Source organism: Danio aesculapii, chromosome 25, assembly GCF_903798145.1.
Source record: "Danio aesculapii chromosome 25, fDanAes4.1, whole genome shotgun sequence".
Classification (NCBI taxonomy): domain Eukaryota; kingdom Metazoa; phylum Chordata; class Actinopteri; order Cypriniformes; family Danionidae; genus Danio; species Danio aesculapii.
Genome location: NC_079459.1, coordinates 254960 through 277449, shown reverse-complemented (window position 1 = coordinate 277449; position 22490 = coordinate 254960). Strand labels below are relative to the sequence as shown.

Here is a 22490-nt window from a genome sequence, read left to right as displayed (position 1 = left end):
CAAACCACAAGTTAATCTTTAACACGACAGAAATTCAGAGTCAGAGACCAGAATCAGCTCTGAGGATTATACACAGAGGTGGAAAAACTGAGAGTAAACAAATCCAGCTCGAGCACAGACGGACTTCAGCCTCCATTTTATTGGAAAACACATGAAACTCGGTCAGAATGAGCTTTACAGACTTCCAGATTCCTACAAAAGTCATTAACTCGTCCATTACGAACATTCGCTAACATTATCCTACCCTACGAAGCCGTTGAATACTTCTGATTGGCTGAAAGTCAATTTTAAATTAACCGCTAATCCACTGGATGGTACGTCACTGGCGCCGCCATCTTAATCCGGTCACCCGAATTGTTTGCTTATTGGGGCTGTTTAGATCATCGCAGAGTAAACCTCTATTAAATGGCTACAACAATCAAAAATCACATCAGAACACAACAGAAGGTTTTGGAGGAGATGTTGAAGAAACTAGTGCAAAACATAGGAGCAGATTCAGGACAAAAACCTGACAAATAATGTCTCAAACAACTCAACGGTGGATTTAGCAGCTGAATTGAAGGATAAGCAGAACAGATCATGAGTTAAAAATGAACAGGTAGTTAATGGTTAAAATGAGCGCCAAAAACCATAATGATTATAGATAATGCCTTGTACAAAACATGAAGGCTGTCATCGCATTTAGATAGAAAACACACGATACATTAATGTTTATTTCTGTTGATGAACACATACAGAAATGTAATTAATCAATTGTATTTTACACACAGTTGAAGACAAAATTATTCTCTCTCCTGTGAAATTTGTAGTTCTTTTTTAGATATTTCCCAAGAGCAAGGACACGTTTCACAGTATTTTCCATTAAATTTTTTCATCTGGAGAAAGTAGATTGGCTGGGGTATATATAGTATAAGTAAAATGATATTATTATCAATATAATTTGTCCCCATACAGAAAAAGCACAGTTGTCCAATGACTTGCCTTGTTAACCTAATTAACCAAGTTAAGCCAAATGTCACTTTAAGCTGAATACTAGTATCTTGTAAAATATTATGTACTGTCATCATGGCAAAGATAAAAGAACTTAGATAATTAAACTATTATGTTTAAAAATGCATTTTAAAAATCTGTTAAACGTCACTTGGGAAATAAATAAATGAAAAAAAAAAAAACTAATTCACACAAGGGCTCATCGCTGTTAAATCGAACTAACGTGCTACTAGTTTAACCAGAACTCCAAAGAAAAGCTTTTGGAACCACATTTTCACCTAAAAAACAAAACTAAAATGGCAAAACAGATGAATAATGACAGATATGTCACTATATACACGACTTGCTTTCACAACAAAAAAACAATATCCAGTTACAAACAGAGGTAGGCTATAGAGGTTGTGTCGAAACTATCAGTTCTAATTACATTTGGGTTAAATAAGCACTGTGAGGGTCATAAATCTGATGCAGGTGTCATTTTTAATAAATCAGGGTGATGAAGTTATATTTAGATAGCGTTATTGGCAGCCGGTGTTTAATAACCCATATCAGTCGAGCACTAACCATAAAAACACATCAATCAGCAACATCAGACGCTTCAGAACTGAAGTCAAAGCAGAAACTGATGATCTGAATGAGTGTGACGCCATCAGTCCATCACAGAACAGCTCAAATCATCATCATCATCATTCATCTTCCAGCAGATCAACACCGTCAGCTTTTCCCAAAACACACCATTCCTGAAACCAAAGAAAATCTAAATACTCAGAATAAACACACACATTAATTATTATTAAAAGTTACTCATTCAGACGTACCTGAAAACACATTACATGTAGAACACATCTGATTCATATTCAATAACCTGGTAAACACACACACACACACACACACACACACACAATCATGATCATTTGTGTTTGCACTACAGTGTTGTTGAATGCTTGATTGTGATTCGCTGATGAAGCTGTGTGTATTTTGTATAATGTATAATCAGTGTAATGCACTCTGGGCTGTTGAATTATAAGAGAATAACACACACACACACACACACACACACACACCCGAGGCGCAATGGCCCAAACGGGAAGCATTTTTAGATGACAATTTCGGTCAAATTGTGACTGATTGATTTTGTATTCCATTGATTAAATCACTGTGTTCCTCTGTGTGTGTGTGTGTGTGTGTGTGTGTGTGTGTGTGTGTGTTTTCCTCTATCTGCATCTGTTATGTGTGTGTGTCGGGGGTTCTGTCTGTCTGACTGTAATGTGTGTGTGTTTTGTGTGTATGTTTCTCTGTCTGTTATATATATATACATATATATATATATATGTGTGTGTGTGTGTGTGTGTGTGTGTGTGTTTTCTCTTTATTTCTGTCTGTGTGTGTTGTGTGTGTGTTTTTTTCTCTATCTGGGACTCATATGTGTGTGTGAGTGTTTTCCTCTATCTCGGTCTGTTGTACGCATGTGTCTGTCTGCTAGTGTGTTGTGTGTGTGTGTTTTATGTGTATGTTTTTCTGTCTATTATATATATGTGTGTTGAGGGGTTATTTTAGTCTGTTATGTATGTGTGTGTGTGTATGTGTTTTCCTCTATCAGCATGTATGTTATGTGTGCTTTTCATGTGTCTCTGTGTATTTGTTTGTCTGTGTGTGTGTGTGTGTGTGTGTGTGTGTGTGAGTTATGTGTATGTGATTTTCTGTCTCTTATAAATGTGTGTATGTTTTTTCTCTTTGTTTCTGTCGGTTGTGTGTGTGTTTGTGTGTGTGTGTGTGTGTTTACATGTGGTCTGTCTTCTTCTTCTGTGTGTGTTCTCTGAGATTCTGTGTCTGTCCTCAAGGGAGAAGAAGACCCAGGCGAGTCAACACTGCTGACAGAACCATGAAGAGCAGCAGGAGAAAACACCACACCGTCCTCTGAGGAACACACACACACACACACACAAAACATACACAAAAGAGAGAGCGAGAGACAAACACACATAGACACACAAAGAGAAATGCACACACAAACAACACACACACTCACAGACAATACACATACCGGAGACACAGAGAGAAACACACACACACACACACACACACACACACACACACACACAAGTGGTAAATGACAGTAACGCCAATCATCAAGCAGTGGTGTCTATACGTCTTTAATCTTCACAAACACACACACACACACACACACACACAGTATCAGTGATGTACACACACAAACACAGAGGTGATGATGATGATGATGATGAAGAGTGTGTTTACCGCAGGTCTGCTGCTCCTGACTCTCCATCCGCTCCAGACTCTCCAGCAGCTCGTCGATCTGAGACTTAATGACCGTCAGCTCTTTCCTAATGCACATCAGCTCCTCCAGACACACTGCAGAGAGAACAACACACACACAACATCACAACACACAGCATCACAACACAACAAACAACACTCCTCTTATGCACCGCCCCCACACATCATTGGTTAGACAAAGATATAGCCCCGCCCCATAACACCATTGGCTGAGCCTCTATTTGAGTGCTCACACTGTAATAATCCAGTGTTCCTGCCTTAAATTAAGTTGAATCAAAGTAACTTTAGTCACTTCAACTTACATCAAATAAATAGCTTCAAACATCACGGTAAACTTAAAATATAAAGCTGAGACCAGATTTACATATTAAAATATGGTAAAGCCGCATATATTGTTATGACTTTTTGATCATGTGGTTGTTCACAGTGTACTGTTCAACATAACAACAACACACTAAAACGTCCCTAAATTAATTGTGCCTTCATGCCCTGATATCAGCGACTCGTCTGGTGTCACTAATGAAGGAAAGTTAGATTGGACTACTTTTTGTTTCCCACAGCGTGAAAACACAGCCCAAACAGCCCTCCAATCCCAGCTGGATTAAAAAAAGCCATTCCAGCTCAGCGGCGGCCATTAAAGAGCGCTTTGACCTCGCAGCGACAAAGGCAAACTCATTCTACTGTGATCTGCCGGCAGTAAAAACTATTAGGGCTTGTAATAAAGCACTATAAACACTTCTTATTGGTTATGCACTATTAATTTGCTATAATTGCTTTTGGTGATAGGCTAGGTTTGATTACTGAGGGATTTGTCCTGTAGCGGAGGGAGGATTTTAATGAAGAAACCATCTGGAGTTCCACAGCAGAGGCGCACAAACTTATACACGCTCACAAAAACACTATTATAAACACAACCAAACACAATCCTGCGGTATGAAACACTGCATACAGGAGACATGCTGAAATAACAGCAGCATAAACAATGGACAATGCATAACTCACATTACTGAGACAAACTCCAGGACTCAAGGGGGCGACACAATGTGTGTGTGTGTGTGTGTAAGCTCCTCTTACGCTGTGATCCAGAACTCCTGGACGAGTGTCTGCTCTGCGGTCTCTCTCTTCTGGGCCGCAGGGTTTTGGAGGATGAAGATGGAGACGAACACCGCCGTAAAGATGTGAAATCACACGCCACACTTGGAACATGTTGATAATCGAAAACCCTGGAAATGAACAACAGATCAGTGAACTGAAACACACAGCGAAGGTTATTATAGAGAGAGTCTTCTCCAATGTGCGGAACTTGTTAAACATGTCAAATATGTGGAACACTTGTGGAACATGTAAAACGTCAAATTTGTGAACCTTTTTTGTAACATGTAAATTTCAAATACGCGGAACACTTGTGGAACATGTAAAATATGCGGAACACCTCAAATATGTGGAACACTTGTGGAACGTTAAATATGTGGAAAGCTTAGAACACTTGTGGAACACATCAAATATGTGGAACACTTGTGGAACATGTAAAATATCAAATATGTGGAACACTTTTGGAACATGTAAAATGTCAAATTTGTGAAACTTTTTTGTAACATGTAAATTTCAAATATGTGGAACACTTGTGGAACATGTAAAATATGCGGAACACCTCAAATATGTGGAACACTTGTGGAACGTTAAATATGTGGAAAGCTTAGAACACTTGTGGAACACATCAAATATGTGGAACACTTGTGGAACATGTAAAATATCAAATATACGGAAATCTTGTGGAACATGTAAAATGTCAAATTTGTGAAACTTTTTTGTAACATGTAAATTTCAAATATGTGGAACACTTGTGGAAAGTTACATTTTTGGAATGCTTAGAACACTTGTGGAACACGTTAAATATGCGGAACACTTGAGGAACACGTAAAACGTCAAATATGTGGAATACTTTTGGAACACGTAAAATGCCAAATGTGGAACACGTAAAACGTCAAAATTGTGGAACACTTTTGGATAACTTATGGAATATGTCAAATATGTGGAACACATAAAATGCCAAATGTGGAACACGTAAAACGTCAAATATGTGGAACACTTTTGGAAAACTTCTGGAATACATCAAATATGTGGAACACTTGTGGAACATGTAAAATGCCAAATGTGGAACACTTGTGAAACATAAAATGTCAATTATGTGGAACACTTGTGGAAAACTAATGAAATATGTAAAATATGTGGAACACTTGTGGAACGTTAAATATGTGGAATGCTTAGAACACTTGTGGAACACATCAAATGCGTGGAACACTTGTGGAACATAAAATGTCAAATATGTGGAACACTTGTGGAAAAATTATGGAATTCGTCAAATCTGTGGAACACTTGTGGAACTCAAAAACACACATGGAACACTTGTGGAACACAAAACACACATGGAACACTTGTGGAACATGTAAAATGTGAATTACGAACAACATTTATGAAACACATATATTATGTGATATAAGTGAAACACTTGTGGACCGCAATAAACATGCAAACATATTAAAATGTGAAACGTGTGAAATGTGAAAAGTGTGACTCTGGAACATTCTCAAGTGAAACCCCAGAGTCTACACGTGAACACGTCTGTGTAAATGTGATCATGTGTGTTTTACAAGAAAATGTTCCAAAACCGCATGTTTCAAATTGTAACGTATAACATGTAACTGCATGATGTATGACGTGTCTGTAGCATGTGCGCTAAACCACACAACAGCACAGCTACAGCGCTAACACGTTCTCTGTTCAGGCTCTCTCAGTAAAGGAAATGGGTTCAGGCGTCTCACAGAGAGGTCTCCAAAAACTAATGAGATTTTCTTCCAAAGTGACAGGCTGATCTCTCAGACAAGCTTCATTATCCAGAGTTCAGTCTCTGTGTGACGGCGCACAGAGGGGAAACACGTCTGAATCAAACGCTCTATACGCCGTACGCACTTTATCAACACTCATTCATGCACATCGGGACACACACACACACACACACACACATGCTTTCATTTTATTGCAAAGATATAGCCTCATCAAGGTATCGAATGTTCTTGTTGCGAACAATTGCTGAAGTTTTTATCGTGATACATGGCATTATCGCAATAATACCATATAATAACCAATATTTTTAATAATACTTGGTGTATTGTTTTATTGTACACTGCATATGTATATTGCATTTTGTAAAGTACACTAGGCAACACTTTACAATAAATTCATTCATTCATTCTTTCCACTTCAGCTTAGTCCCTTTATTTATCAGGGGTCGCCACAGCGAAATGAACCACCAACTTATCCAGCTTATGTTTTACACAACCCAGTACTGGGAAACACCCATACACACTCATTCACACACACACACACACACACTCATACACTACGCCCAATTTAGTTGATCAATTCCCCTATAGCGCATGTGTCTGGACTGTGGGGGAAACAGGAGCCCCCGGAGGAAACCCACACCAACACGGGGAGAACATGCAGACTCCACACAGAAACACCAACTGACCCAGCTAAGGCTCAAACCAGCGACCTTCATCCTGTGAGGCCACAGTGCTAACCACTGAGCCACTGTATCGCCCGTTAACATACCATAGCCTTATAAATAGTCCACATATTGATTCAATATTTCAGTATGTCCCTCACCCGTAATGTGTGCACTATTAAGATAATTACCCAATGTATTTGCTGTTATGAACACCACTGCAATCCTCTAAAAGTTTAAATGACAGTATAAACATTGTGCATGCTCGTCATCATGATATACAGAATTATTGAATATCAGCATATCTCCATAAAGATGCATTGGCTGGATGTTTGGAACAGCAGGAGCAATAAAGACATCACCGGGCTCAGCTTGATGGAGAAATACAGGATTTTTCTGATGTATGACTGTAGCTCTTCATCTGCTGCATCATTAGCGCATCTGTTTTGCAGGACAGACGGTGGTAAACGACACACTGCTGTAAATGAGAAACCTTCACCAGTTTGACATGATCAGTGTCCCCCCGAGGTAATTCAGATTGACTGATTCAGACTGAGTGAAAATGAACTGGGATCATGGCAGCTGGATTGGAGGTTAATGGAGCGGCAGGAAATGTTTTGCCATTTCAGCACAGTTAAAAATCAAAACATGACCATTTGAGATGAACAGGGAAATAACGAGGAGCCAATAAACGCTGCGTCTACACGAAAGGAAATGCAGAGGTTCTTGATGCATGAGCAAATCCACAGTACAATAATGGTTTATATTAATATGGCAGACTCAAACTGCTGAGTTTGGTTAATGTGACTGCACCTGTGTGCGGAGAAAAAACACTGAGCTAAACAAAGAAGACTGGAAGAAACTTCACAATATGTTCACAGTAGAGCTAATGCAAGTCATAAACAACTTGCTAAAATAAAACCAAACTTCCCTGCTGAAAAATCCAGCTTAAACCAGCCTAGGCTGGTTGGCTGGTTTTAGCTTGTTGACCAGCCTGGTTTTAGAGGGGTTTTGGCCATTTCCAGGCTGGTTTTCAACTATTTCCAGCCTGGTCTTAGCTTGTCAGGCTGGAAAATGACCCGCTAAATCCAGCTAATACCAGCCTGACCAGCCTGGTTTAAGCTGGACATAGCTGGTTTTGGCTGGGCACCCAGCCTGCCTAGGCTGGTCAAGCTGGTTTTAGCTGGTCATCTCCCAGCCTGACCAGCTAAAACCAGGCTGGTAATGACTGCAAACCAGCCTGGAAATGGCCAAAACCCCTCTAAAACTAGGCTGGTCGACCAGCTAAAACCAGCCAACCAGCCTAGGCTGGTTTAAGCTGGTATTTTCAGTAGGGTTATAGTGTCCTTCCTATAGACTACAAAAATAAAATGTGTATTCACTGGCTGGTTGGTTAATTGGTTGATTGGTTGATTGATTGGTTGGTTGGTTGATTAATTGGCAGATGGATGGCCGGGCAGCTGGATGGATGGATGGATAGATTGGTTGGTGAGTAGATTTGTTTGGTAGAATAATTGGTAGACTAATGAGGACTATTTTGAGACTAATTAGATGGTTAATTGGTCTCCGGCTAGTTTGTTAGCTTACCAGCTGACAGGTCAATTGGTAGACTGACTAATTGACTACTAGATTGACTGGATGACTAGTTATTTGGTTTATAGAGCAGCCAGTATACAGATTGCTTGGCTGGTGCATTGATTGATTGGCAGATGGATGAATGGGTGGATGGATGGGCAGATGGATGGATGGGTTGATTGGTTGGTTAGTAGAATTGGCTGGTAAATTAATTGGTAGACTAATGAAGACTAATTGGATGGTTAATTGGTCTACGGCTAGTTTGCTAGCTTACCAGTTGACAGGTCAACAGGTCAATTGGTAGACTGACTGATTGACTATTAGATTGACTGGATGGCTAGTTTTTTGGTTTATTGAGCAGGCAGTATATATATTGGTTGGCTGGTTAATTGATTGATTGATTAGCTGGTTGCTTGTAGATTTGGTTTGGTAGATTAAATGGTAGCCTAATGAACTAATTAGATGCTTAATTGGTCTCAGGGGAGTTTGTTAACTTGTCAGTTGACTGGTCAATTGATAGAATGACCAATTTACTACTAGATATTTGGCTAGTTATTTGGTTTATAGAGCAGTCAGTTGATTAATTGTAGATTAAAATGTTAATTGGTAGACTCACTGACCAATTGGTTTATTGGTTGTGTGGATTGGTTAGTTGAATAGTCGATGAATAATTGACTGATGGATTCATTATCCCCCAAAAGTCCTAAGATATGCGGTACAGGTGGGTAAGCTAAATTGTCCGTAGTGTATGAGTGTGAATGAGTGTGTATGGGTGTTTCCTAGTGATGGGTTGCAGCTGGAAGGGCCTCTGCTGTGTAAAACATGCTGGATAAGTTGGCGGTTCATTCCGCTGTGGCGACCCCTGATTAATAAAAGTGCTAAGCCGAAAAGAAAATGAATGAATGCATAAATGAAGACCATATTGATGTCCACTTGTGCAGCTTTACATATGTTAGCAGCAGTGATTATTTTGTCGAGTGATGATCACCTGTGTGTTTTTCCTTTACTCTGAGGTTTAATGTGCTGCTCAAATAACATATCTGGGCCGTTTCCACTGCTTTATCTCCCTCTCTCAGTTTTCTCTGGATTCCACACAGTCCCGATAGAGCCTCTGATCCTCAGATAGGGAGCTGTAAATGACTTTGCCTCGGAGCACAGCTGTGATTGAGGGAGATGTACATTAGTCTGCAATAGGATCAGAGCGGGTCAGACTGCTGCTCTAAACTGTGGGATAAAAGAGTCTTTCCGTACTGACATCCAGCTCTTAAAATAACCTGCTCTCAGCTGCACATCTGAGCCACGAACACTGTTCAGTTCCAGAGTGCCTGAACAGCTTTATTAGTGCTGTTTGTAAAGGCCAGCGTCACTATTACTGTTGCTCATGTTTGAGGTGAGAGATCAGAAATAAACCCAAGCATTAAACTACATTGTTTAACTGGACCCACACTGTCTGTGCTGCACTATACTTGTGGATGATGCAGGTGTGCTGTTACCTATATTAACAGTCAGACTGATCTGTTTCCCTTATAGAAAATAAAAATGATAAAGACATAATGTTGGGCTCAAACACTAATACTAAACCCTAACATAAAACAATTTCACATTTACAACATGGTAAAACGATTGATACACAACCTCAGATGCATAGCAACATCCTAGCAACACCTGGAATGCAACAGCAGCTGCATGGCAACACCCTGGTAACATTCCCAATGCCCAGGAAACTATTCAGAAACATCTTTAAAACAACTTACAATGCTACAGAAGCTGCATAGCAACACCCCAGCAACCATTCACAATGTCCTGGAAACCATTCAGCAACACTCTAACACACTTGTTACCCAACTGCATAGCAACACCCCAACAACCATTCACAAAGACCTAGAAACCATTCAGCAAGACCTTAAAACACAACAGCAGCTGCATAGCAACACCCCGGCAACCATTCACATTGTCCCAGAAACCATTCAGCAACACCCCAAAACACTTGTGACACAACAAAAGCTGCATAGCAACACCCTAGCAACCATTCACAATGTCCTGTAAACCATTCAGCAACACCTTAACACACTTGTTACGCAACAGCAACTGCATAGCAACACCCCGACGACCATCCACAATGTCCTGGAAACCATTCAGCAACACCCTAAAACACTTGTAACGCCTCAAAAGCTGCATAGCAACACTCCAGCAACCATTCACAATGTCCTGGAAACCATTCAGCAACACCCTAACACACTTGTTACGCAACAGCAACTGCATAGCAACACCCCGACAACCATTTACATTGTTCCAGAAACTATTCAAAAACATCCTAAAACACTTGGAACACAACAGCAACTGCATAGCAACACCCCGACAACCATTCACATTGTCCTGGAAACCATTCAGCAACACCCTAACACACTTTTTTACGCAACAGCAACTGCATAGCAACACCCCGGCAACCATTCACATTGTCCTGGAAACCATTCAGCAACACCCTAACACACTTTTTTACGCAACAGCAACTGCATAGCAACACCCCGGCAACCATTCACATTGTCCTGGAAATCATTTAGCAACACCCTAAAAGACTTGTGACACAACAAAAGCTGCATAGCAACACCCCGGCAACCATTCACAATGTTCTGTAAATTCTTCAACAACACCCTTAAACACTAAGAATGCAACAGCAGCTGCATGGCAACACCCCGACAAGCATTCACATTGTCCTGGAAATCATTTAGCAACAACTTAAAACACTTGGAACACAACAGCAGCTGCATAGCAACACCATTCTCAATGACCTGGAAACCATTCAGCAACATCCTAAATCACTTGGAACACAACCGTAGTTAAATAACACCCCGGCAACCACTCATAATGTCCTGGAAACCATTCAGCAACACCTTAAATCACTTAAAGTGCATTAAAAGCCGCATGGAAACAGCCTGGCAACCATTCAAAATCTCCCGAAAACTTAGTAACAGCAGAAACAGCGCAGATACACACACACACAATAATAATACAGGCTGCGAGAGTGTGTGTGTGTGTGTGTGTGTTTCCAGCTCTACAGGAGGCGTTTAAAATGCAGATGGAATGTGTTGAATCTCAGAGCACTAATGCAGTTACAGCAGCTCAATCTGACCGCAGGCCAGAACCAATGAGACGTCAGCTCTTCTGATCATCCACATGCAGGAGAAACCCCTGATGTGTGAAAACACTTAACAAGAGGCAAATAACCCAGCTGAGACACACACACACACACACACACACACACACACAGAGGAGACGCCGATGCAAACACAATACAGCATTATGCAGATCACAGACAATTCATAATGTGTGTGTGTGTGCGTGTGTGTGCGTGCGTGTGTGTGTGTGTGTGTAACTGCTGCTGGGATGCTCAGGAAGGTAAATGAGATTAAATGGAGTGTGAAACTGCATTACAGACCTTGTACTTCTTAAAGTGCATTATGGGAAGGACATTGAGTTCCGTCTGCAGTTCTCATCATAAACGCTTGTACATGTCATGATGTCAGCGTTACAGCACAGCTCCACAGCAACATACTAGCATCACACGATTTCTTGAAATGTACTTTAATTTACCTTAAAGGGCACCTATTTTCCCCCTTTTTCAAGATTTAAGATGAGTCTTTGGTGTCTCCAGAATGTGTGTGTGAAGTTTCAGCTCAAAACACCCATCAGAAGTTTGTCATTTTCAGCTCTGAGCATCTTGCTGCTGTTTTTGTGTCCTGAGCCTACCCACTGTTCCCACTGTCTGCTTTTATAATTATACTGACACACGGCTGTGCTGATAAAGACGGTAAAATCACTATAATTCATTACACACATGCTCAGATTCACTGTTTTAAACTTGTAAAACTCACTCGTGACCACATCTGATGATGATTGATGATCACAGAGCGCTGAACAGATCCTTTAATCCCGAATGCTTTGCGTACATCCTGCCTTGCTGATATGATTATGCACATTACTATGGTGACATGTTAATATGCGGCTGTCAATCAATTCGGTGGGTGGGGAAACCGCACTCCTACGTCACGTTGCGGTCGGCCTCAAAATGGGAGGGATTTGGATCCTATTTTAACGTCAGGCAATTAAAAAAAGAGACTTAATGTGTTTCTATCACCCCAATATGACTGTAGACACACTATACTACACACAGCTCTGTCCAAACAGCTCACAGAAGATGATTTTCATCATAGGTGCTCTTTAAATTATTTACACCCCCAAAAACTTGGAGAAAAAAACACACTGCAGGACATAAAATAAGAATTCTGAAGATATAAAATAGGAATCCAGAGGAAAAAAGCAAGGAAAAGGGAAGGAAAAAAGTAAACGCACACACACATATACTATATGTGTGTGTATATCAAAGTGTGTGTGTATAAGTCTCTCTGTGTGTGCGTGTTTGTGCATATGTGTGTGCCCAAGTCTCTCTCTGTCTGTATATATGTGTGTGTATGTGTGTGCGTGTGTCCTGAGTCTGTGAATATGTGTGTGTGTGTGTGAGTCTCTATGTCTGTGTGAGTCTGTCAATATATCTGTGTGCATGAGTAAGTCTTGGTGTGTGTGTGTGATGTACCTGTAGGGCTGGTGTCGAGGGCTCTTCATCAGTCTCTGTTTGGACTCTCTCAGAACCCCGGTCATGTTGCTGCTGTAAACTCCACAATAATCCTCTGGATCCTAAACAATATCTGAATAACACAATAACACAATCACACTCAGATAACACACACACACACACACACACAGACTCAGCGCATCAGACAGAGCACAACTCCAGGAGTCCAGCAGATCTCCTCCACATCTGCTGCTGGCCCGGGTTAATCATCTGTGCTGCAGATTAATATCTCTGTCACACAGTGAGCACTACTGAGTGCACTTACACCACAGATGCATCGTCGTCCTGCTGATATACACCATTTACCCAGTAATGATGATAATAAAACACCTGCAGCGTGCGTCTCTGCGCAGATCCACTTTATTACGCTCAGTTTTTATAAGCAGGATTTGTTTTGACAGCAGCAGAATTAATCAGCGGATCACTGCAGAAACACTCGTTATTATTATTATTACAGTGTAAAAGGGGGAACAGATATGTACTGTACACTAAATATCATATATCAATGAACATGTTTCCGTATTTTGGGTTTATTTACGGGGGTGAATTGCATTATGGGATGTTGATCTCTGCTCTTGTCCACTTCTGATGTTGACAATTCAACTCTACAGTTTAATAAAGTGACTTTTATTGACATTTTAGTCATTTAAGATAATTTAATGTATGATAAATAATATACAAGTGTGTAAAATAACAGTAAATGTGCTGTAGTTTATTACAAGGTTCCTGTAGCGTAATATACAACACCAACACACACACAATATAGCACTGCACACTATTAGAAATGACAGCAAAAGCCACGTTTTTACACTTTTCAAGGTTACAAGTTGTAAAACGTTCCCATAATGCAATACAAAAGCATAAACAAATGGGGAAAATGTCAAGCATGAATCACAATATATGGAAAACTGCAAATTTACGCATATTTTTGTTACAGTTTTATACTAAAAGGCACCGCTTTAAATATTAAAAATACTCAACATTGGGTTTATAAACATGTTGGGTTCATCATTATAATAATTGCATTGTTATAATTATGATTACCTTGATAATTTATGATATCACTGTTGCTGTCCTCACTGAATATCACATTCATAATCACCAACCTTAGTATTATTTATTCATTTTCCTTCAGTTTAGTCCCTTTATTCATCAGGGGTCGCCACAGTGGAATGAACCGCCAACAATTCCAGTATATGTTTTACACAGCGGATTCCCTTCCAGCTGCAACCCAGTACTGGGAAACACCCATACACGCTCATTCACAGACGTACACTACGGATAATTTAGCTTACCCAATTTACCTGTACCGTATGTGTTTGGACTTGTGGGGGAAACCGGAGCACCCAGAGGAAACCCACACCAACACGGGGAGAACATGCAAACTCCACACAGAAATGATCACTGGCTCAGCCGAGGCATGAACCAGCAACCTTCTTGCTGTGAGGCGATCGTGCTACCCACTGCGCCACCGTGACACCCAAAAGTTTCATTTATAATGCAATTTAGAGCTAAGATATGACTAAAACGAGTGTATATCAAGTGGATTTTATTAAAGAAACAAAAATAAGAAAAGGAATGATTTTAATACTATTATTATTATCATTATTAATATTATTTAGTCAATGTGTGATAATCTGGAGCTATGGAAACTGCCAGATCACTTCATGCAAAACTAAAACTAAAATAAGTCCCTTTACAGTATAATACAACACTTCTGTCTTACTCAAACACACAACTATAAATCCTGAATCTAGAGAATCTGACTATCCTCTCTTAGATATTCTCTACAGCTGTGCGTGTGTTTGATGTACAAGTGATTCCTCCTGCATATAAACACATCTGACATTAAAGAGCAGAAGAGGATGAAGATCAGACTTACAGTGAAGCAGCGGAGAGACACAGTCTACAGAGAGAGCTTCATCATCATCTTCATCTGCAGCTCCTCCATCATCTGAATCTGAGCTTCACTACAGGCTGAACGGCTCTCTTCTACAGCGGATCAAACCATCGCCATCACAGGGGGAGAGCTGAGATGGACTGAACCATTCCTGCAGAACAGGAGGAGCAGATTCAACTGTAGAGCAGAAACCAGACGACAGCTCGTTCATCACTGTCACACACACAGAGAGAGAGAGAGAGAGAGAGAGAGAGAGAGAGAGAGAGAGAGAGAGAGAGAGAGAGAGAGGGAGATGAGAGAGGAGAGAGAGAGAGAGAGAGAGGAGTAGAGAGAGCGAGAGAGGAGAGAGAGAGAGATGAGAGGAGAGAGGAGAGAGAGGAGAGAGACGAAGGAGAGGATGAGAGAAGAGGAGAGAGAGAGAGAGGAGAGAGAGACTCCTTTAAGCACACACAGACTCCTTTACACACAATAAACACACACACACACACACACACACACACACACACAGGCATACATACTCTCCACCAGCCATTCTCTCCCTATTCAGACACGGGTCTCTCCATAGCTGTAATGATGTTTCTACTCTCACACAATTATTATTTTAACCCAACTCTCACAGAAAAACAACCTGCACTTTTACATTTGACTTCAATTCTGTGTCATTTATGAGTCCCCACAGTCACACAGGGGTCCCCATGAGTCTGTGTGCGTTCAGGTTTAAGGCCCACTGAGACATACAGAAATAAAACCGGTGGGTTCTGTTCCTCCAGGCGCCCTTATTAAGAAAATCAGTGAGACGAGAAGTTCATTAATAAAAGAGTCTGTTTCCTGAACACTCTGCAGCTCACTGACTCGGTGTCGCCTTTAATTCAGTCCCTCGAGCTTAATGTGCTAATGTGAGAAGGATGACAGACGAAAACACACTTCAGACTAAACACACACGCACACACACACACACACACCTGAAATCTGAAAGGCCATGAGCTGTGATTCTGACAAAAACATCAGTCCTTAATGATTCACATTTGTCTAAATATCTGTGACTATACACTCACCGGCCACTTTATTAGGTACACCTCACTAGTACCGGGTCGGACCCCCTTTTGCCTTCAGAACTGCCTTAATCCTTGGTGTCAGAGATTCAACAAGCTACTGGAAATATTCCTCAGAGATTTTGCTCCATATTGACATGATAGCATCACACAGTTGCTGCAGATTTGTCGGCTGCACATCCATGATGCCAATCTCCCGTTCCACCACATCCCAAAGGTGCTCTATTGGATTGAGCTCTGGTGACTGTGGAGGCCATTTGAGTACAGTCAACTCATTGTCATGTTCAAGAAACCAGTCTGAGATGATTGGCGCTTTATGACATGGTGCGTTATCCTGCTGGAAGTAGCCATCAGAAGATGGAGACACTGTGCTCATAAAGGGATGGACATGGTCAGAACAATACTCAGGTAGGCTGTGGCGTTGACACCATGCTCAATTGGTACTAATGGAATGTGGCAGCAGAAATGGAGACTCATCAGACCAGGCAACGTTTCTCCAATCTTCTATTGTCCAGTTTTGGTGAGCCTGTGTGAATTGTAGCCTCAGTTTCCTGTTCTTAGCTGACAGGAGCGGCACCCGGTGGCAGTGATGTAATAACCAATATAAATGATGTAACGTCAGCTTTTTTTTAAAAGAGAATGTGGTATATATGCACACGAACATTTAATTTTCAGTCAATGTCTTGTTTAATAAATAGTTCAAATGATATTTTAAAATCGTTGTATATGTTTTCATTAGTTTTATTTTTTGGATAAGGATTTTATTATATTTAAATCGCCCGCATATATTGTTCTGATGCGCGTTCGCGTGCGGAGGAGCTGCGCGTTCCCGATTTCTGCCTGGTTCACGCTGTAGATTAAGGCGGGTTAAAAACTCCTCAAAACAAGACAAAACCTGCAGATTAGTGTTCAGTGAGACTCAAACTGCAGATCAAACTCCTGCAAGATCAACATTTATCTCAATGTCTGACATTAGAACGATGAAGCTGCTGCTGTGTGTGTTGATCATTTTCTCCAGCCAACTCTTCACATCTCAGGCACAAGTAAGAGACTTTACAGCAATGCCAAATATAACTAGCTAAAATGATTGATCAAATGTTTGCATTTGTTTTCATAAGTTATTTTTATTGTCCAATGGCCACGACAAAATCAGGTGTATAATTATTTCAAAGTAATTGAATATTGCATTATGATTAATATTGGATTAATAGTATTTTAAATGAAATAACTGATCATGTTATTCCAGTCTATAGTGCTGAATATATAACACTCTTGCATGTGCATTTATTTCTAAAGCCCTTTTAACATTTCAATTCACGTTTATTCACTTTTCACAATATTTATTGTTTCAGAGCTGCTTTAAATAAGGTGCACATTATTGCAAGTTATTAGATACCATAACTTTATTAGTTACTATAACGTTCAATAACTGGTAACTAAGAGCTTTTAACAGTTAAAGTTGTTATAAACATAGTTAACCTGTAGTTATATAGTGTATAGGTGATGTATAGGTGAAGTGTATGAGTTGTCTTCGATGGTTGGCATAATTTAATAATGCAGATTGTGCAAAGCAGCTTAACATAGACGAATAAAAGAGAGTAAAAGCAAAAATATTTCTAATTAATGAGTTAAAAATGCAGCTAAGCAGTCTTGATTAACCTGCTTCAGACTTGAGAAAGCTGGTCTGGGTTTTTGTGCACATGTGAAGCCGCTGCAGTGTTTGCTCTGGTTTTAACAGCAGACTCTGAGGAGCCCCTTCGTCCAAAACACAGAGCAGATCCGGCCAACACTGAACACAGCCAAACCATCCCATAATCACACTCTGACACCATACAATCCTGCAGAACACACTATACAGCAGTGCAAGGAAAACTACTGCAGGCTGAAACAATGCAAAAAAAAGCTTTTCTTACTCAGAGTTTTGTCTCGTTTCTAATCCAAATATCTAACAAATCTTAAATCAAGAAGCATTTTCTAGACAAGCAAAACACGTGGTCCTGTTTTAATAAACAATATACCAAATTAAGAGAGTTTTCCCTAAAAACAAGCTAAATAATCTGCCAGTGGGGTAAGGAGAAAAAAGCTTCTGTCAAAAGGAAAAGCAAGACCGTTTTGCTTACCTAGTTGGCAGATTATTTAGTTCATGCTGCAGTGGAAACAGAATGAATATTGTGTCTGACTCCATCATGAGCTTGGAGGACTGCATCCATACATCTCTGACATGACTCAAATCACTGATTAATAAAGTCATCTGGAATGGTGAAGAAAGCCTTCTTGCAGGACTCCCAGAGTTCATCAAGAGTCTTTGTGTTCATCTTCAACACCTCCTCCTTCATCAGCTCAATAATGTTCATGTCTGGAGACTGGGCTGGCCAATCCTGCAGCATCTCGACCTTCTCTGCTTTCAGAAGCTTTGATGTGGAGGCTGAAGTATGAGAAGGAGCGCTATCCTGCTGGAGAATTCGCCCTCTCCTGTGGTTTGTAATGTAATGGGCAGCACAAATGTCTTGATACCTCAGGCTGTTGATGTTGATCATCCACTCTGCAGATCTCTCGCACACCCCTATACTGAATGGAACCCCAAACCATGACTTCTCCTTCACCAAACTTGACTGATTTCTGTGAGAATCTTGACTCCATGTGGGTTCCAGTAGGTCTTCTGCAGTATTGGTGATGATTGGGATGCAGATCAACAGATGATCCAGCAGAATAATCTGACACTAGAAGTCGAGTTATTATGTGTTGCTCTTAGAGCTGAGATCAACAAGACTTTCATCAGGTAGTGTATAGTTATTAAAATACTATATATATATATATACATATATATACATATTTATAAGAGTTTATTCTCCTTAGCTTTTGAAAAGTGATAATATGCAGATGTTATTAATATAAATAAATAATCTGTGATCATCAAATCATCATGTTATAATGTTTTCAGGATCATGTGAGTGTAAATACAGCTTTACATCAGATACTCCACTGTAAACAGACACTGAAACACTGTTCTGAACTGTTGTATTGTGGAATAATGCTGTTATTGTGATGGTGCTGTAATGCGCTGTGTGTGTGTGTGTGTGTGTGTGTGTGTTGCGCAGGAGTGTGAGGTGGTGAATTCTGCTCTCCAGCAGATGATGAAGACTCTCTCTGCGCACGAGATGAGTCTGAGGAGCCTCCAGAAAACACTGAAGCAGATGCAGAGCACCAGAACACACAGCACAGGTCACACACACACACACACACACACACAGATCATACACAGTCACTCACTACAAACAAACACACACCAAGAGCATTATATACACAAACATCTCAACTATAATCATAAAACATCTTCATACTTGCGGCACGGTGGCTCAGTGGTCAGCACTGTGGCCTCACAGCAAGAAGGTCGCTGGTTCGAGCCCCAGCTGGGTCAGTTGGTGTTTCTGTGTGGAGTTTGCATGTTCTCCCCGTGTTGGTGTGGGTTTCCTCCAGGTGCTCCGTTTTCCCCCACAGTCCAAACACATGCGCTATAGGGGAACTGATCAACTAAACTGGCCGTAGTATGAGTGTGTATGGGTGTTTCCCAGTTCTGGGTTGCAGCTGGAAAGGCATCCGCTGTGTAAAACATATGCTGGAGTAGTTGGCGGTTCATTCCGCTGTGGTAAATAAGGCACTAAGGAACATGATTATTCTTACTTCTGACACTGTAAGCTAGTGTTAAACTGCACAACATCAGGATCTTCAATGTGAAGTTTGTGTGTGTGTGTGTGTGTGTGTGTGTTCCCTGTCCTGCAGGGTCAGCCTGTCCTCCGCCCCCACCACTGATGAACGGGCGTATGCTGGGTCGAATCTTCAGGATGGGTCATGAGATCCACTACCTATGTGACCCAGGGTTCCAGCGGATGGGGCCCGAGAGCAGAGTGTGTCTGCAGTCTCTGAGCTGGAGCGACACGCAGCCGTCCTGCCAGAGTACGACACACTCACCACAGCTGTATCTGCCAGAGAGCGCTCCTGTCCTCTGCTGCCTTTCTTTCTTTATTTCCGCATCAGCAAGTTTACGGCTGAATTAGATGACACATGACAATAAGAACGTCAGAGATCAGGTTTACTAGAGCTGAGGAGTTCATCAATACAGACCTGAGAGATGTGCATTAACAACACTGCTCTCCTCAGGGCGAATATCTCCTGTCCTCTCAGCTGGAGACACTGAGGGAAGCGCGATGAATGATGATGACGAACCCACCGCTGAACCTCCGTCATCTTCATCATCATCAGTCTACACCAGGACGTCTCGCTGTGTGGAGTTTCTGGACTCCATCCACTGCTCCTGTGATGCAGGATTCAGCATCTCCAGCTCCAACACCTCACACTGCATGGGTGACTCAAAACACGCACACACACACGCACACACACACACACACACACACACACACACACACAGCACCAGTGATAGAGCTGGTCATTGACAGTTCTTGCATGTACTTTTACCGTGGTGAATGATCGAGTGTGATCATGTATCAGAAGGGGAATTCAGTATCATGTGACGTGATTCATTTCTGAACAGTTGTGTGTGTGTGTGTGTTTCAGACATAGACGAGTGTGAGCTGTTCCGACACACTCCACCTGGCCGTGTGTGTGCGCACACCTGTGTGAATACAGCTGGAAGCTTCTACTGCCGCTGTCCGGACGGATACAAGCTCAGCCGAGATAGCAGGAGCTGCCACGGTACACACACACACACACACACACACACACACACACACACAGGACCATCTGAAAATACACAACAGAATAAAACAAACAACACACCATACACCACAAAACACACACACACACACACACGCAAAAAACACGAAAAAAAACCCCACAAGATGCAACACACAATGCACATAACACTTTATACACACACTCAGAATACATACACACACACACATACAGTACACAACACACTTATGCACACGCAAACAATGTGCATATGTACCAAACCCACTTCTGAAAACACAACAGCATAACACACACACACACGTATAGATAGCACTCATGCTCTGTCTGCATGTATACTTGTGTGTGTGTGTCCAGCAGAGGGCAGTGTTGATGTGTTGTGTTGTGTGTAGATGTGGACGAGTGTGTGCAGGCGGCTCATAACTGCAGCTCTGAGCAGGTGTGTGTGAACACTTACGGTGGACATCGCTGTGAACACATCCACTGTCCTGAGTTTCACAACGCCACATACATCAAGACATCAGCGCTGTGAGTCCACACACACACACACACACACACACACACACACACACACGGGTTTGCTTGTGTGTTTGAGCAGTGTTGTGTCTCCACAGGCGCTGTGAGCGGAGCCCGTGTGTTGAAGAGGACTCTGTGTGTCTGCAGGCTCCGCTCTCCGTCACGTTCCACTTCATGTCGGTGGTCTCCAACATGCGGGTCCCCGTGGTCCTCTTCCGCGTGTCAGCGGAGCGGCTCCTGGGGGACTCTCTGCGCTTCAGCCTGCAGGGGAACAGCAGCGTTCAGCAGGTCAGCATTCAGCCGCTCGGGTCCCGGGACCGCTCGGCTGGTGCTGCTGCGCTCCATACGGGGCCCGGATCAAGCTGACGGTGGACATCCAGATAGACCAGACGGAGAGAACGGAAGCTGATCGGGAGATATCTGACCAGAGTCACGCTCTTTCATCTCACCGTACGACTTCTGAATCAGCACACACACACACACCGAGGTCACTGTACAGAGATCATGAAGGAAGTCTCTAGATTAAAGTCCGCATGAACTGGAAGCTGCTACCTTTTGTTTTTGTGTTGTGCCGCAGTTCCTAGAGAAACGGAATATTAAATGAGAAAACAGTGGGCGTGGCTTGTCTTTTTACTGCGAGCTGATTGGATGTTGTAAAGTAGGCGTGTCATGGGGAAGATGGGGAAAAGGGTTTGGGTGGAGTTATTACAGCCTAACAGGCTCCTCCTCCTCACCATTTATGACTGTAGGAGGGGCGTGGTTAAGTATGTTAGCCACGCCCAATAGCTCATACAGACCTAATCCGAGAATTTAACCAAAAACAAACAGGAAGTGCTTTCTCAGACTTTAATTATAGATGACAAGGGCAAATTATTCACCACAAAACTAGCAATGAGAGCTAACAGAATCAAGAGGGTCAGTTTTAATTTCATGTGGACTTATGTAACAATAACTGGAGGATCTAAAACTCGCATGTATATTTATTTAAAGGGACAGTCCACCTAAACTTGAAAATTGACTCGCTCTTAATTCTACATGAAGGCAATTGACCCTCCTAATTAATTCTTGAGCCCACTAAAGGATGTCGAAACATGTATGGAGGGTCCAGCATTCTAAATAGAGAGATGCCACATAGCACTGTGTCCTCACAGCAAGAAGGTCGCTGGTTCGAGTCTCGGCTGGGTCAGTGTGTGGTTCTGTGTGGAGTTTGCATGTTCTCCCTGTGTTGGCGTGGGTTTCCTCTGAGTGCTCCGGTTTCCACCCCACAGTCCAAACACATGCGATATAGGGGAAATTGATCAACTAAATTGGCCG

The 22490-nt window shown here is 41.7% G+C and overlaps 1 protein-coding gene and 1 pseudogene across 2 annotated transcripts; one reads left to right on the top strand and one right to left on the bottom strand.

Moving 5' to 3' along the window:
- Positions 1-79: 79 nt before the first annotated feature.
- Positions 80-14961, bottom strand: si:dkey-234i14.2 (heterogeneous nuclear ribonucleoproteins C1/C2). Of its 2 annotated transcripts, XM_056451978.1 has the most exons (7): positions 14884-14961; positions 12963-13074; positions 4363-4511; positions 3250-3363; positions 2774-2907; positions 1809-1855; positions 80-1730 (listed from the first exon to the last, which is right to left on the bottom strand). In XM_056451978.1, exons 2-6 carry the CDS (start codon positions 13025-13027, stop codon positions 1820-1822), a joined length of 498 nt encoding a protein of 165 aa, XP_056307953.1. In that variant the 5' UTR covers positions 13028-13074; positions 14884-14961; the 3' UTR covers positions 80-1730; positions 1809-1819. The 2 variants fall into 2 exon arrangements, with proteins under 2 accessions (XP_056307953.1, XP_056307952.1); XM_056451977.1 differs by lacking the exon at positions 1809-1855.
- A 1833-nt stretch (positions 14962-16794) lies between these two features.
- On the top strand, positions 16795-21790 carry LOC130219573 (fibulin-7-like; annotated as a pseudogene).
- Positions 21791-22490: the final 700 nt, after the last annotated feature.